We start from the raw sequence: 16,921 nt of genomic DNA on the forward strand, positions 1-16,921 counted from the left end.
TCCACAAATTTAAGCCAACTAGTAAATCAAACCAAACACGAGTGCAGCTACCAAACTGCCATTTGCACTTTGAAAAAACTTGTCAATACTTTCGGGAATGTTATCACAAGCATTTGCAGCGCAATCATTTATAATTTTGTACATTTATATGGAAAACATGTGAGTTTAGGACAATAACCAAGCAATAGTAAAAGTAGAAAGTACAACAATTAAATTTAAATCCGTTCAGACAGCTCCCATCTGGAGAATGGGTGTAAATAGCTTGTAGGCTTTCTCGATAAACTGCACGGCAGATAGCATCTCGGAAAAGAATGTGCTGACCCGAACCTTAGATTCCTCCGCTTCTGATTTGTCGCTCAAAACGGCGGCGAAACGGTGGCTTAGTCCCTGAAGGTGCCCATGGAACTGCTGGCAGAGATTGACGACGCCGTCCACTTCGTTGGCGGTGCTATGATGTGGCTTCACCAGCAACAGCTCGGCGATTTTATGCAGCTTGCACATCTCGAGGGCGCAGGCTTCGCTCAGGGCGTGGATGCTCTTTGCATAAGCTTGCTCCAGATCGGCGGTCGTGGCATCCTCAGAGGTCAACCAGCTGAGCGACTGCGTCCAGTGTCTGCATAAAAGATTTGGGTTTACTATGTTCAAATACTTTCGATTGCGGTCTACTCACTTGGCTATGTCGTCGAATTGAACGCCCAGCTCTGCATCTTTGATCGTGGCAGCCAGTCGCTCGCTCAGTTCCTCCGCCTCGTAGTCACCTTCACTCTCCACTTCCAGGTCCTCCAGTTCGAGGAGTTCCTTCACCTCGTTTATCGTTTCCTGCAATTCGGCAAGGGCGTTACCACTAACAGCATCGAGAAGGGTGTCCAGCTTGAGGCGCGACTCTCTGGAGAGGATCTCCAGGGCCTCGAAATGCACCAGTCCGCAGTAATGCTCGAAAAGGACTTCGAAACGCAGCTGGGCCTTCTGCCTTTCCAGCTGCAGCTGCTGCAGAGACTGCTCCATTTGGTCTGCATCCTTCTTCGCCTCCAACAATACGGCACTCAAATTGGGCGAGTTGGCCTCTAGGCCCAGCAGCTTCCTCTTGTTCATCAGCTTGGGATCGTTGTCCTGCAGAATGGTCATGGTCTTCTTGCCAATGCCTTCGAGTGTGTCCAGTCCGGTGTTGAGGACCTTGGAGCCCAGACTGGTGACAAAATCCAAGCGAAAGGCGGCCGCGGATTCGTTTTTATCGTCAACAGGTTCCTCTGGACTTTGGTCCCTATCCTGCAGCGGGTCCTTGGCAGCCTTTTCCGCCCTTTCCGCCTTTTCAGCCACATTGATGCGAGCCAGTTCCTCGGGATCAGGCACTCCGATGATCTGATTCAGGCCCTGGTTAACTTGGGTGGTTATCGTGCCCAGTCCTTCAGTGGCCGTGCTCAGCACGGAGCTCAGTTTTCCGCCCCACAGACCCCAGGACGAGGTCGAGGATGAGGCGGGTGCTGTCACAGCAGAAGCAGAAACTTTGGGAGTTTCTAGCTTTTCCCGATTTTCAACCGTTCCTTTTGCGTCGTTTCTGCTCGAGACTTCTGCTTTCTCCTCTGGCTGTTGCTCCTTCTCCACATGAACGAACTTGTCCTCGTCATCGCCCCAGTCGTCCCAGTTGTCGTCCTCGTCACTTTGGGCCCAGTCGTTACCGCCGTCGTCTTCCTTTTTTGGATTTTTCGCCATTATTTGTTTATTTCTGCTCCACGTAGATTTTTAGGATTTGAGCGAGGTCTGCCAACTCGCTGCGGACTCAACAGCTGTTTCTTTCGAAGCTGCCAACTCGCTGCACTCTCTGAATTGGCGCGCATATTTGAATACTCAAATAATTGTTGCTGACACTTTACTGCGCTTAACCAATCTTAACTTACATTTAGTTAATACAAATGTATCGAAACCTTAAATTTTGTCAAACTTATTTGCAGCTGGTTTGTTATCCATTTTAATGAACTAAATAACAAAATTAATTATTCTTAGTTACAAATTCGTAATTATGAATGCCAAAAATATATATTTGAAGGGTCTAGAAAAATCTTGGAGTCTCGGAGAAGCAAAGGATATTATACTTCAGTTAATACTAAATTTTATAAAAAAGTGTTCTATGTTTTTAACATAATCGACTGAGTTTTGCTTAATCTCAAAGTGCTTTTGGCGAACCTGCTGGCATGCAAACATTGTGCCAATTCTAACTGGGCTCATAAATTAGAAAATCACACAAGCACGTATACAAATGCTCGCTCATCAGCCCAGAAACCGAAAAGTTTTGCTAGCTAAGCTAACCAGCATATAAATTTGACAGCAGCGCTGGAGCAGCGCAAAATTAACAAGCCAACACCATTTCCACACACACCTTTTCCATAAACAAGGAATTTTCATAAACTTGCAGCACAATTTTAGGCAGCCGCTGCCACAGACTTTTCCCGAATGGAGCAACCACACGAATATTTCGTCAAGCCGGCAAATTTATCTTACGCAGAAACGGGAAGAAAGCTGGGTTGGCTTCAGCACCATCTCCATCTCTTCGGTGATATGAGTAATTTTTTAATTAAAATCCTAAAAGAAGGTAGTTGCCTTCCGCATAAGCCAAAACCGCTAAAATGTCAGTTGAGAACTAAAACACCTCCTTTCCCAGCTTCACAGCCACTTGCCTTAAAGTGGGGCACTCAACCCGCCTTTCTTGGGGCTAGTAATTGCATGTTCTGTGTCTTGTCTGGCCAAAAATTAAATGTAAATTTGCCAGCACATAGGTTTACATGTGCGGAGTCGAGGCAAATGTGTATTGTCAGTTGTCTGCTTGAGTTGAAGGGGAAGTGGGATATTGGGGAATCAGAGGTTAAATTGTATTCAAATAAATAGTATTTGGCTACTTTTAGATGTATTATGTAGTGTATAAATAAACTTATAACTAATAAACCATAAACTAAGAACTATAAGTGGAGCTTTACGCCTGGCCCTTTGATCTTGCCCTTGGCAGCCTCCTAGTGGTAAACACATTTACCCTAACTGAAGTACAAAAATGAATGTTTGGAAACCAAAATACAATGTATAGGCAACACAGAATTAAACTACAAAATTGGTTTAAACTATGGGCAAACAAGAGAAAAGTGAGCCAGGTTGATGAGGCTGCTTGGCAAAAACGCACACGCCCATCATCCTTGGCTGCCAAGCGACATCTTCGTCATGGAACTAATAACTGGAGAGGAGCTACTATGTTGTGGCACCCGCACTCCCATCCACTCCTTCCCAGGACAACAATGTTATTGATACCTCCGCCGGAACCCCGGACAAACAAGAGAACCCTTTCGGCATTCGGTTCCCTTGAGCATATTGTATCAGTGTCTACTCCTCGGTGTCTCTTCAAATTTATTTCCATCGACTTGATGTCTCTTTGTGCAGAGCTTTGCCGATGACAATAAACCAAACTTGCAGATGTTTATTAACATGTTTCTCTGTCAATATATCTATGAATACACGCACAAGGGTACGTATCCATAGTATAGATCCAATGCCAAATTGACGATGCTGATGAGGCGCTCGAAGGGGCGGGATGGTGATGGAATCCGGACCCGGACCCGTACCCGTATCCGGAACACATATCTCTGCCCTACAAGTATCGCTTTACAAGTGGAAAAATTCCTTTAGGCCAAAGTGTGCATTAAGAAGATTGTTTTACTATTGTTGTAAGACACCCAAAACGTACACATTTATCTATACTTATAAATACCCACACACCCACGCAGATACTTTAACTACATGAAAACTGAGTGCACTGAGAGAAATGAAGGCACTAAATGAGTGAAATATACCTTCAAAGTGTTGCCTTTATCCAAACTCTACAATTCATTGAAGTTTTATATGTTATAGTTGATTACGTTTTACAAAACTCGCTGAAACAAACACGACGGTAATCTTTTTGCAGTGTACTCGCACCAAACTTGCCCACAGGCGAATGCTTCTTGCTTTGCTCGTCTTTCGTCCTTCGCTCTTCGTCCTTCGACCTGCTTCCTGCCACTTTTCCCGTTTTCTCCTTCGGCATCGAGAACAGCTTCCTTGCCGTTGTCATTCCACTCAACAAAAGGATTCAAATTTCATTAAATCTCATACAAAAGTATCAAAATGCCATTGTTGTCATGGCACTCACACTCATACTCTCACACACTTCGACTGCACTTGCCAGGACCTTCACGCACACATGTAAGCAACTGGGAACTGGAAGGCTTGACGTCTTTAGCTTTCACTTTGGGCCTTTCATTCGATTTACGTTTGAAGTTACCCCATATGTGCCCCATGTACCCATGTACCCATGTACCCATGTGCCACATGGGGAAGGGACGCACTGTTTGCCGAGGAGGCGTGTCCTGATCGCTATCTGTTGTAATGGAAAACTTAATAGACAGTCGTCGAAAATAAACTGCCAAAGGACGTTAATCGCAGCAATTGCACTCGCAATTGATAGCCATCCCTTGTTTAGATAATCCCCACAAAATCAGACTCTATTGCCAATACGGCAATGTATGATCTGCCCAAATTGGGTTGTGGGAAATCACACCTGCCGAAAGGTATTAATATGTACTTACTGGGGCTCTAAGCCTCTTACTTTCGGTTGACTCGTTCCCAGTTTGTGGAAATAGTGTGAATATAGTCGATTAGGTTAATTATAAACGTCAAGGCAATTCAAAGGTGTACTTTAAGTTGCTCAAGTCCTTCCATCTTCGAAACACCTACTAGCTAGGCCCTACTAACATTAATTCGGTGTACTACAAGATATATTAGATATATTATACTACTAGAAATGTGGTTTTATGTATAACCACAAGGCTAAGTGATTATAGATAATCACTTTGCTTAGCAGCATGCGCTCAAATTTGAAAGCAAAAAAGCAAACCGCCAAAAACCAACATGCCTCCTTATCGTTAGAACTTTTTTGGATAAAGTAAAACTTTTCAAATTGCTTTCGCATTAAAAATCACTAAAGTGCGTTTCCGCTTCACTGCAACCAGGTCGTTATGTCGCACACTGTACGTACAGCTACATGCACATATACACACTTTGTGTGTTTGGCTCACTTCAAGTGTCATTAAGTTTTCGGTGATCGCCCATGTCCTTGATATTCGGTTTCTTTTGGTTTTCGTCAACTCATCAGGGTTCGAGCTCATGAAAGTTCAACTGACCTCCTGTCCCGCCCCCAATGACTGCTTGTGTGGGCGTGGCTGTTTGGATTAAACATTTATATGTGTTCATATGGCGAGTAAGGAAGAAGCCACAGGATGATAGTCGAAACTTGGCCACAATAAAATTGCTGTAAACAATGTGGGCGAACCGAACATATTTTCATAAGCTCTCGTCCTTCGACCTCGACTGAAACCGCACATCATTGGGCAGTTCTGCCGGAGCTAAGACCAGATAACTGACCACTGAAATATCACACATACGCCCAGTGAGCCCTATCAGCCAGAGGCAATTTATAGTTTATCACATGGAACGCATTGCAAGTTCAGAGCTTTGAAATTTAGTGTAATTTGGTGAGCTCTCTTAACAGGTATTTAATGGGATTGATTTTATAACCACATTTCTTTACGGAGTTAAAACTAAGGGTAATATATAGTTCTTTGGTTTTAAGAAGATATTCTATAAAGCTTTACAACTTACTTAAAATAATTGAATGGCTTTATAGTGTTCTTCTTTCTCCTTTTGAATGGTTCTCCAATATTTCGTCGTCGGAGAATCATTACTGCCTTGAATGCCATAAGAAATCACGTTCCACGCGGTTTGCAAATGTCAACGAGAGGAACAGAATGATGCCACGCATGCCACTAATGAGGCTCGTTAGCGTGGTCATCCAACGGGCTCCGCTCTGGGGCCACAAGCCCTTAATCCTCCCACTCCCACTCCCACCTCCTCATCCACATCCATGTCCGCATCCATGGCCACCCACGCTTGCTCATTCGGCGGGTAATGTATGCAACAAGCCGAATTGTACAAAGTACGAGTACCAGGCAAATCGATAAAGTAATTTGGCCATAGCCGCCCAACTCAACCCAAACTTACCCTTCCACATCTCGCGAGCATTTGGCCACATAATTTTGTTTGGCAGAGCAGCACGTAGCTGATGACTGAGTGAAGACTGGGAGAACTGGGTAGCCCGGGGAGCAGCTCCTGCTCCGGACTCTTACTCGGAATGGATTCGGATTCCGATTCGTATGGATTCGCCTAATTGCAGCACCATCTTGCGGTTATGCGTTCTACGTGCGTTTGTCGCACGTCTGGCTAATTAAAATTGCATTTTTCGTACGCTCCGTGCGGGTTATTGATATGGTCCATGTGGACATATGTACATATATCCGTATATATGGATACTGTACGAATACGTATATTGGCCTGCCGATGCGCCAGTTGGCCATCGTTTACTGGGTGCTGATGGAGTGGAGCAAGTTAGAGGATGTGATTGCCTCGATTGGAAAATATCAGGTATTACCTCTTGAATATACGACAATCTTATATATGCGAAGAATATTTAGTAAAAGTGTATAAAGCTAAACAGAGAGGAACTCTGTTTCGAAACCCCAGCTGAGCCACTCAGTCAACCCATTCATCTTTGTGAGTGTGGGATGGACCCTGTGGGGATGCTAGTATCCTTTCACCATCTGCATAAAATCAATCAATCGCAACGGAATGCTTAAGAGGGTCAGAGACCTCCGTCGACATTCCCAATAGGCCTAATTAATTGATTGAGGATGTCATCGGCTTGCTCTGGTTTCGGGCGGCCACCTCCGTGTTCGCTTTGTTGTCGGGGTCACAGTTGCAACTGTCATAATATTGACTCATTGCCGTTGTAATTAATGGTGTTAAGACTCGCACGCCATTTTAATGCAATCGAATTGACAGGCGGCATCCGATTCGCGTTCCCTGCACTTCCCCCATTTCCATTTCCACTTCCACTTCTATGAGGGGCCATCGTCTGCGTCTGGGGGATATTGATTTCAATTATAATGATGTAACACAATGGACGCAGGTCCCCTATTGACGGCCATTTTGGTCTTTCTTTACCCTTGCCCTAACCCCGTTGCCCCGGAGGCGAGTTAACTAATTGTTAACCTTCTGGTTTGTGTTTCGAATATTAAATAGAAAACCAGTTTCCCGCAGGAAACTCCAGCGCTCATTAATTGAACGGCAGGGCAGTAAATTCTCGTGGCTGAAATATCGACGATGGAGCTCTAAAACTACTTCGCAAGTAACAGATGTGCCCCAATGAACAGCTGCCTTTGTGATCCCATTCTCTTTTATTAATAAAAAATAAGGTGGTCATTTAAAATTTTGCGTTTATTAAAGTACTATTAAAAGAATCTAGCGCAGGACGAGAAATTAAAATCTGCAAATAGACATGGGAAATTTGGAACTCTAGCTATTGATCAATCTTCATCCGAGCTGTAATCGCTGTCAAAATCCATTTTTCCTATGTGGGTATCTGGACAATAGGGTTTTGTCACTGCCGGATCAGGTTCATCCTTAGACTTCAAGGTGTTTTTGCTCCGCAGTGTCACTCTTCGCGGGGAATTCCAATAGTCCTGCCTAGAAACTTTATTCCTTCCGCTGATCGAAGGCCCATCTTCAGAGTCGGAACTTTCCATTAGTGGTTTTCTCTGTGTTTTTGGCTTATTTGATGAGCTAGGGATATTGTCGGTGTGTGACTCGATTTCATCTTGCTGAATCTCAGCATCGCTCTGATTTTTGTTTGAAAGAAAGGGTCCTTCTTCGCCATGGTTAGCCGCATATTTTCCCTCTGGCGGCAAGTCGTCGATGAAGATCTGTCTATCGGGGATGTCCTTATAGCCGTCACTATCCTCCGACTCCTCCACGCTGTAATCCGATTCCAGAATATCGGATTCAGAACTGTCCACGTATGACTTACACTTCTCGGTTTTCAACGAGCGAGTTGGAGTAGCAGTGTTTCTGAGTGTGATGGCTTTTGTGAGCGGATCATTGGAGATGAGTTTTCGGTTGTATTGTACTAGTTTCTCTTGCTTAGTTTCAGACTTTTGGGTTCGCATCGCTGTAAGCTCTTTTATAATTTTCCGACCCTGTTGTGTAGTCTGTGCCTTTACAGGATCCGACAGTTGAATCACCTTTTTGGAACCCCCTTTATGCGTAGTGGACTTCCAATCGCGCATAACCAGCTGTGCCAGGAGGGGAAAATCCTTTGACTCGGGTCTGATGAGCAGACTTTGCTCCATTTCCCTGCGATGGGCCACACTTTCACCCGTCTCCATGCGAAATGTTTCCAGGGTGTGTCTGTAGCCGAACCAATCGAGGAACTCCATAACCAGCTGGTTGATCAGCTTGACCAGGCTGTGATCTTCTGATTGATTGCTTACACCAGATGCTCCACCGGCTAGAGGTTGGATTTTGGACATGTCCAGCTGGCCACGCATCATCATAAGGATCTTCACGTGCACTTCGCTCCGTAGCGCCGCCATGGTTCCATTTTTCTCGAACTGGCTTTTGATATTCTGTTCAATCAACTTCTCGTAGTCAGCCTCCAGCTTTCTCTCATTGGAACTCATAGTTGTGAATTTTGAATTAAGCGAATTTAAGCAATCAAAATGTATACTCTATCAATTTTATATCTACGCAAATGAGGATAATAATTCCTGTACGTTCAATTTGATTTTGTGTTTAATTGTGGGCAGAAGCTAGAAATTTCAGTTTGTCCATATTTCACACAGCCTCCTTAATGTTTTAGATCATTCTTATTTTATTGGCCTGTGGCCAGGATTTCTACGAACGTCTGGAAAGTTTACTCTACTTGCCAAATCAGTCCAACTCGTTAATCATGCAGATAACCTTGATGTTTGCCCAGTCTGCGCATATATTAGCCATTTAGTTTGAACTTTTGAACCAAAGCTTTGGCTTAACTTACTTAAAGCTAATGCATGAAATATATATAAATAATAGATTTATAAGGGGGCTACAAAATAATCGGCATTAAAAACGGGTGGCATTTTTTAAAGTTATTTTTTATTTTGTGATATATCGGTACTGCCCTTCCTGAAACCTAATGCTCTTTAAGTACTAGGACGATAATCACACGAATTAATTCTTTTAAAGCAGTATAAAAAAGAGCCAACAAGAATATTAAATTACATATACACAAAACTTTATCAGGATCAACTTCTGGGTGCTTTTTCGGGTGGTGAGTTTTTCTTTTCATTCACTTGTAGGTGCTGGAAAAAGTTCGCTCAGCGATTGAGCCAAAGAAATATTTAATAACTATTTTCTTGCCATTTTTTCCGTTTTGTTCTTGCAGGCTCGTTGGAAAAAGTTATCTTTGCATTTGCTTTTAATTTTTGTAATGGAATTGTTAAGAGCGAAAGGCCGGGTAGGGGTAGCAGCTGATTTATAGTCGGCCCAAAGTTTTTCGAGTACAAAAATGCATCGGTGAAAAATGCCAGCCGCATTGGCCTTAAAGTTTTGCACTCAGCCCTTGCTTAAATATTTGCTCAACTAATTAGCAAAAGTGTTGGCAAGGCAGCAAAAAAATCCTGGCGAAATTTGTAGATAAACATATCTATATATTAAGCTCAATGCCTGCGCCATTTCCGGTTTATCTCTTGGCTAATTTTTATTGGTGTAGCAAAGCAAAGCCAATTAGGCAAAATGGCTGCGACACATTTCCGCTGGTTTGCTGAGCCATCTCGAACCCGTTAAGTGCTACCGGGGTCAAGACCCCCTGACCTGACCTGACCTCGAATGGGAACACTACGGACATCTAGGGGGGTATATCCTTACATTAAGGTTGAATGCATTTAAGACCAAATTATGTGTTAAAAACTAATGTATGAACCTTAAGGAAGTAAGTTTTAATTATGTTATATGTACAAAGTATAATTATAGTTAATTTAATCTGGCACCTACATATATCTAAAATGTTGCTCCATTTCTCACACTGTAGAAATAACCTTAGTTATTATTACTTGCAAATATTTTATATAAAATAAGCGAACGGGCAAATTACAGATGTTTTTAAGCTGTTTTGCTAAAAAATAACCATTACATTTATGATTTAATATTGAAAGGATAGTGTATTTCTGAGCTGGCTTATTGTAAATGATTGGCTTCCTTTTTGCTATTATCATTGCCGCATTGTTGTTATTTCAGTGACACTTTCGCATTTTGCTAATCGCATTAATTATGCTTTCCCCTATTTGCTGCTGGGCCTCTGGTCCTGTTTCTGTGTCCATTCCTTCCAGGGCCAGAGTCCTGAATCCTTCGGCCTGCAGGCGAAATGGCCAGCAAATTGAACAAAAGCAAACTGCAGGCAAAGAAAGCCGTGTGGATAGGGGCTGGAGGGAGTTTGGATGTTTGAATGGAGGAGGAGGCTACTTTTCAGGCATAATTGCCTCTCAAGGGAATTAAATTGAGCCGAGAATTTCGTTGGCAACAAAAGATGAAGACGAGATTTTATTTCATTAATTATCAATTAGTTTTTGAAAGTTGTTGCGCCTGATTTATTAAGTGGACAGTGGCTGCCACTGCCACTGGCACTGGCAATGGGATAACTTTCGAAATGCCAGGCTTAATTTTCTTCATAAAATTGCTCTTCAATTAATTAACCAAATTGTTTTGCGGATACAAATTATATTCGTGTATGCCGCAAATCAATCAGTAATCACGTGAAAAGTGCTGCCAGGCCAATTGCAAATGAATTAGTATCATTTTTCACCTCTAAAAGCTCTCTAAATCCATTTTCTTTGACTTGTGCGGCGGCTAACCAAATTTTCATTAATTATGGAAATAGGACATCAATTTTAAGTGAATTCACTTAAGAATTGAAGCCGATTTGCCGCTTTTATTCCCATGAAAGCTGACCACGATGTTGTAAGCTTATCAAACACGTATTCGATTTATAAGTATCTTTTTACTGTATTTGTATGTGTAAAGTTGGCTTATGATAAACAAAATCAAATTTTGCTTGAAATAATGGTTTACTTAAAATTATTAATGTGCTTCCTAATGGTTTTAATCATGGCCTCAGCCTGCGAGTTCGAGGAGTCGCGTATAATGCCGATGACCTCGGAGATTCCTCCGCCAGGACGACCTCTTTGCGCCTTGGTACACAAGGCGAACAAAACTCCTGCGCAGGCGCCCCTTTTGCCCTCCCAGTTCTCCGGACTGGGATCGAGTCTGTTTGGAAATGAAATTGTTTTAAAATTCTCCTGGTGCTATAACACTTGATAATTTCACTTACTTTTCGAGCATATCAAATGCCTTGGCTGCCACCCAGAATTCCGCGCACTTGTAGCACTCATTGGCAATCAACTGCAGTAGAATAAATGCCTCTGCGTTCGTATCCCTGGTGATGAATACATTCCAAGCCAGTTCAGGATGACCGCAGTGTATGTGGCACTTGGCCAGGATCATGCAGTAGGTGTGCTGGTTCTTGATGTCCATGTCGGTGATCTGCATCAGCAACTCCTCCGCCTCCTTGTAGTATCCTGTGGCGCACTTGGCCTGGGCAAAGTTATAGTTGAACACATCGTCGTTCACGAAGTAGCTGCGAATGGAGTTCATGTAGACCAGCACCTCCTCGAATTGCTCGTAGAGGAAGAAGGCGGAGGCCATACTCTGGCGACCTGGTATCGTGTCACACTCTGTTGCCGAACTGCCCACCAAATGCAGGTTTTGCTGGGCCGTCTTGATGTGCTCCTTCTAAGAGATAGAAAACATCGTATAATCGCTGCTTTCCCCATAGAGATATGTATATGTTTCCTTACCGATCCCAGCTGCTGGCCAAGAGCAGCATGGACCACTCCTTTGAGTATGTACTCGTGCGGCGATGTAGGCTGCAGCTCCTTCATCAGAGCATGGGCTTCCTGGACATCCCCCTGCTTCAGATAGTATATGGCCAGATTCAAGCGAGCCTCGGGAATAATATTCAGTAGTCCTGGTAGCACTCTCAATGCTCCTTCCCCATTCCGGAAAACGACCAAGTTGTGGCGCAGCAGATCCGCTCCGAAGGTGCCATTATCGGCTATGTTCTTGATTTCCTGCTCGGCCACACGACCGTTGAAGAGGCGAAATCGGTTGCAGGCCTTTAGGTTAATGGCTATAGTGCTATCGCCATGTTGACTGAGATATACGTCCAGGACCTCCTGGGACATGTCGTAGTAGTCCAGCTTATAGAAGCACAAGGCCAAGTAGACATTGATGGCCTGGTATTCCTTGTTGTCCACCAGCACCCGCTTGTACACGTCGATGGCCTCCTGGTAATGGGCCCGCATGTAGTGCATCGAGGCCAGGCTGAGCTGCTGCTCCAAGCTCGAGGAGTCCTGCAGCTCCTCCTGCAGCTGGCTCCACTCCTCCTCGCTGCCCAGCTTGTGGGCCAAGTGGAAGAGCAGTCGCTGCTTCAGCGGGTTGTCAGCCGCATTGGCCATCAGTTGTTGGGCCTCCTCGTACAGGCCCAAGTAGAACATGCACACGGCCAGGTTGAGATCCAATTTCCCATCCGGACTTGAGGAACCCTGCTGTATGGCCTTGTACTGGGCGAGTGCCTGTTGGTAATCACCTAAATGGAAATTGCAAAAGGCAATCCACTGATCCACCAGGCTCTGCTTGGGTCCCTGGGCACCCTCCTCCTCGTCCTCGTCATCGTTGGCGAACTGAAATGGAAATTTAACCAAGAAAAAATAACTTACAAAAAAGTGTGTCTGTTTCTTTTGGTTTAGTCTTAATACCAGTATTTAGAGGTGCACATGTTTGATAAAAATCACGACATTTAGCGTCACTGGTTTAATAGTGACTAATAATAAAAGCACTGTGTATAAATGCAAAAATGAGCTAATTAAAAAACAAGTTTCGCCGACTAGCATATATAAATCAGGTCCGTTTCGGCAAACATAGCCAGTTGTTTTCAGACAAAACTAATATTATACTAATACTATGTGGTAGCACAAATCAATTATGAATAAACAAAGGTAACATGTCTTTGAACCACAATATTTTAATTCAGTAAACTCAAATTTTACAGTGTCGTTCAGAATACAATGGACGGCTATCAATCGATTAATGTATTCGGACTAAGAGATGCAAAATTATACGCGTCACTAATCTTTAAGTAATTCGAAAACGAGTCTAGGCCAACTTCAACTCTACGTCTGCCAAACTGGTATAAAAGCAGCTGACATATAGTCAGATTGCATAGTGATCTCTGCCATGAAGTTCTTTGCTCTGATTGTGTTTCTTTTAATCGCGTTGATAGCCGCAAAGGCAGATCCTCTATCGCCGTCATTCCAAAAATGCCTTGATGAAATAAGTGATGCGGAGTTGTGTGAAAATTTCAAAGACCAATTCCCAGAAGATGCACCTGCTGTTCCCCTCGATGAATACACCTTCGAAGCTCATTCTGGATAATTTAACTTCGTTTTCGTTGTGTAATGCCGACAAACGCGAATTAAGCTGAATAATTTATTGCGCACTGCTGCTTTATAAGTTAAATAAATAAACCAATGATTACATAAACATAACTTTGTTTCTATTGCCTCTCGTATGTGATTTGTATTTTGCAAGATTATCATTTGGTACACTATCAAAATTAGTGATAAGCACTAATTAGCTGACTTAAATTACCAAAAAAAAAACATGTATATAAGTATGGAAAAAACCAAAAATCATTAAATTTAAGCTGGCTAATATGCGCTAGTTCTTTACTGTTGGTGCATAAGAAACTAAATTGTGAAAACTCAGCCACGATTGTCCACTGAATGGGAGGCCAAAGTAATCCGTACGCACCTCCAGAAAAGCCCGGGCTCCCGTGTAGTCCCGCTTGATGATGAAATCCTCGAGGGAGGCCGGTGCCGGGGTCTTCCTCGCCTGCCTGCCGACGCCGAGTCCACTGCCAGTGCCTCCGCTGGCGTTCCTCGAGCTCGCCGAGTCGGTTTTTCCGCGCGAAAGTATCTGGGCAGGGACATAAGTATCTCCGGAGTATCTGACAACACTTTCCAGGCACATTTCTTACCATTTTTTCGCAGAGCCGTTTGTTTCCTCGGGATTTGCTCTCCTTACGCCTTGCTGGCTCCTCGGTGTTTGGGTTTTGTGTGTTGTGCGTTTTCTGCTTTCAGTTTTCAGTTTTCTGTTTTGGTCGGGAATGCTTGGTTACGGTCGCTTGGCAACCTACATAGCGTCGATAAAGCAGTTCGACCATGCCTCACTGCGCCCAGAAAGAGGCGCCCCTTCTGGATCCTTGAGTGCAATGCTATCTACCCCGTATTCTATTCTATCCGCACTCCACTCAACTGTAGCTGGGGCCAGGAACCAACTGTTGATACGCCAGAACAGCCACCCCTAATTCTTGGGATATCGTCCTCACTTTTCCTGATGATGTCAGCAGCTGCGTGGGGCTTCATACCCTTAAAATATGTTTTGGGGTCTAATGGAATTCGGGAATAATGGTACAGCCTAAACAATAAAATTCAGTAATAATCACAATTCCCAATTCAGAATGGTTACAACTCATGAGTACAAATTTATGAATATTTCAATGCCAAACTTTTTTCCGATATAGATTTTGGCTACTTTTCAAATATGATATTGCATTGTTAGTATATAATTTGTGATAACTTGCTACCTCCAGGATATTCCCTACTCCCATTGAGCTGGACAAGACCTGAAAATATTTCAGAGCATACACAATGATTTCATACCTGCCGGATGTGAAGTACAGGACGACCCTGGTCAGATGGTGCTGGGTGACGAGCTGGGTGAGCACAGGTAGACTTATGGCACGCATTGTTGACACAGTTCCACAGGAACTGATGTTTTTGCATTTGCATTTTCATTTTGCAATTTCTTTATTTATAAGACGCACACGAATCATAAATATGCAGGCAGCCTCCGGCGAGAAATGCATGCGTCAATCCAAACGCCTTGGCATGGGCGCTCGTACTTTAGGAATTCTCGTATTTTCACTCAACTCTGCTGACACTGCATAATGGCTCACAAACACATGTATTTCGTGTGATAGACATGACTGTAGAATTTTGTTATTCCAGTGCAAATTCGAACGCCATCAAGTGGAAAAACAAGTGGAAAATAACAACAGTCCAAGCAGAGCAAAGTATTCGCAAACTGTAAATACTGCTTCACAATTGTGCTTCACCGGAGGAGAGATTGATTTAAGAATATTTATGTATTGCTTAAACCGCAAAGTGCCAAATGGAATTACTATGAATGCAGCTTACCTAGTCCCCAAAAAGAGGAGAAAGCCCAACCAATTGAATGTGAAACGCGGATAAAAGTTAAACAACAATCTGTTCGTTGCGTGCAATAAAACAAGATAAAGCATAAGTTCAAACACCAACAGTGTGGCAAACAAATTTACTTTCAAGTTGTAGCATTTCGTATATTCCCGGCCACTCCATGTACATATGTATATATGTATATATGTTTATGTATATATATATTTATTTCCATCCAGCAGGCAGTCATTCGGCGTACGCGCCTTTGTTTATGCTACACTTTATTGCGCTTTTGCAATTTCGCGTTTCCGTTTCCCGTCAAATCAGCCATAAAAAACGTAAAGCAAATCTGGGAGTCACGACCCCGCCCAGCTGGATCCTTCTGGTCCTGCTCCTTGAAGGCGCCTATTACATTTCGCAGTCGAATAAACAATGCCAACATCATTTGCACCTCCTTCATTATGGGCTTGGCTCGTTATTTGTCAAACAAATAAACAGCAGGCAATGCCAATGTCGGCACACTTAGAGAAACTCAACTTCATACTTTTCCCAAAACATTGGGATACCCAAAATCTGGAAATAACTAACCACTGTTATATGGATACTTAGATATATATAAACATGTATGTAAATATAATTTTGTTATTTATTATCAAGAATATAAAACTAAAACATAATATCTGCGTTTAATATACGACTTTAAAACTTGGTTGATTTTTGTTATATTATAATTTTATTTCCCATTTTCTTGCAGTGTGGATGGCGGGGATTTTGGGGGCCATCGCTGGAAAACAAAAGACAGAAGACTTGCCAGTCACTGTTACGTGCAATTGTCTCCCGCTTGGGCCCATGATTTTCCATCATTATCATGGAGAGCTGTTCGTGTTTACAATTTTTCCTGCGCTCCTTTTTCCCACTGTGACAATTTATTGTCATCTTCTGCTTCACATTGAGTGTATGCTCGTTTTGTTTTGTTTATACACTTTCGTATTTGCATTGCCTTCTGTTCTCTGCTTTTTTTTCGTCCTTTTTCGCATTTTTTTTCGAGCTGGATTTTTTCTAAGGAAAATTGCGAACTTGCGAAATGAAGTGCAAAATTCAAACGGAAATTGAAACGGCAATGACAGAGTCGACTTGAGTTGAGTTTGTTTCGTCCTTTCGCTCCTTTGGCTCCTTTCGATCCTTTCGCTCCTTGGGCTCTATTTATTTGGTTTTTTTTGTCCTTGGCAGTAGAGCCTGGACTTTGGGCTTCATCGCAGGACTCTTGGGCACATGTTGCCTGCAGTTGCATACATATATAAATGTTTCTTCGCAATGAAGTTGGGAAAATGGCGATTTTCTCAAGCGTAAACTAAACACTGGAAATGCAAAAATAAATAAAAATGGACATCTTGGCGAATTTATTGGTCATGATGATGACGACGCCTGAGTTCGGATTTAGCACAAATGTTGAATACCACTGAAGCATGCATAATAATGGGGCACTGAACTTTCCAAATTGGGCTCTGGCTCTGGTCAAGGATGAACTGGGGAAATGAAGTTGAACCCGTCTGAAAATGTTTTGAAATAGTTGAAAGTATTGCGGGCAATTCAGTGGATTTGTCCATCTGCGATTTGAGATCGATTTTCAGCCTTGACTGCACAAACTGAAAAAGCAAAGAGCACCA

General features: G+C 43.0%; 4 protein-coding genes across 5 annotated transcripts; 1 reads left to right on the forward strand and 3 right to left on the reverse strand.

Moving 5' to 3' along the window:
- Positions 1 to 89: 89 nt before the first annotated feature.
- LOC6537139 (protein FAM114A2) lies at positions 90 to 1,772 on the reverse strand. Its single transcript, XM_002097664.3, has 2 exons — positions 671 to 1,772; positions 90 to 613 (listed from the first exon to the last, which is right to left on the reverse strand). The coding sequence occupies exons 1-2, from the start codon at positions 1,708 to 1,710 to the stop codon at positions 226 to 228; spliced, it is 1,428 nt and encodes a 475-aa protein (XP_002097700.1). The 5' UTR covers positions 1,711 to 1,772; the 3' UTR covers positions 90 to 225.
- A 5,553-nt stretch (positions 1,773 to 7,325) lies between these two features.
- LOC6537140 lies at positions 7,326 to 8,719 on the reverse strand. The gene has a single exon (XM_002097665.3). The coding sequence runs from the start codon at positions 8,583 to 8,585 to the stop codon at positions 7,434 to 7,436; it is 1,152 nt and encodes a 383-aa protein (XP_002097701.1). The 5' UTR covers positions 8,586 to 8,719; the 3' UTR covers positions 7,326 to 7,433.
- Positions 8,720 to 10,919: 2,200 nt separating this feature from the next.
- On the reverse strand, positions 10,920 to 14,150 carry LOC6537141 (intraflagellar transport protein 56). 2 transcript variants are annotated; one of them, XM_002097666.4, is made up of 5 exons: positions 14,036 to 14,148; positions 13,810 to 13,974; positions 11,796 to 12,680; positions 11,270 to 11,730; positions 10,920 to 11,205 (listed from the first exon to the last, which is right to left on the reverse strand). In XM_002097666.4, exons 1-5 carry the CDS (start codon positions 14,036 to 14,038, stop codon positions 11,007 to 11,009), a joined length of 1,713 nt encoding a protein of 570 aa, XP_002097702.1. In that variant the 5' UTR covers positions 14,039 to 14,148; the 3' UTR covers positions 10,920 to 11,006. The 2 variants fall into 2 exon arrangements, with proteins under 2 accessions (XP_002097702.1, XP_015048172.1); XM_015192686.2 differs by having other exon boundaries at positions 13,810 to 14,150.
- Positions 13,077 to 13,529, forward strand: LOC120321901. Its single transcript, XM_039376070.1, has one exon. The coding sequence runs from the start codon at positions 13,234 to 13,236 to the stop codon at positions 13,429 to 13,431; it is 198 nt and encodes a 65-aa protein (XP_039232004.1). The 5' UTR covers positions 13,077 to 13,233; the 3' UTR covers positions 13,432 to 13,529.
- Positions 14,151 to 16,921: the final 2,771 nt, after the last annotated feature.

This window comes from Drosophila yakuba, chromosome 3R (genome assembly GCF_016746365.2).
Source record: "Drosophila yakuba strain Tai18E2 chromosome 3R, Prin_Dyak_Tai18E2_2.1, whole genome shotgun sequence".
In the NCBI taxonomy this organism is placed as follows: Eukaryota; Metazoa; Arthropoda; class Insecta; order Diptera; family Drosophilidae; genus Drosophila; species Drosophila yakuba.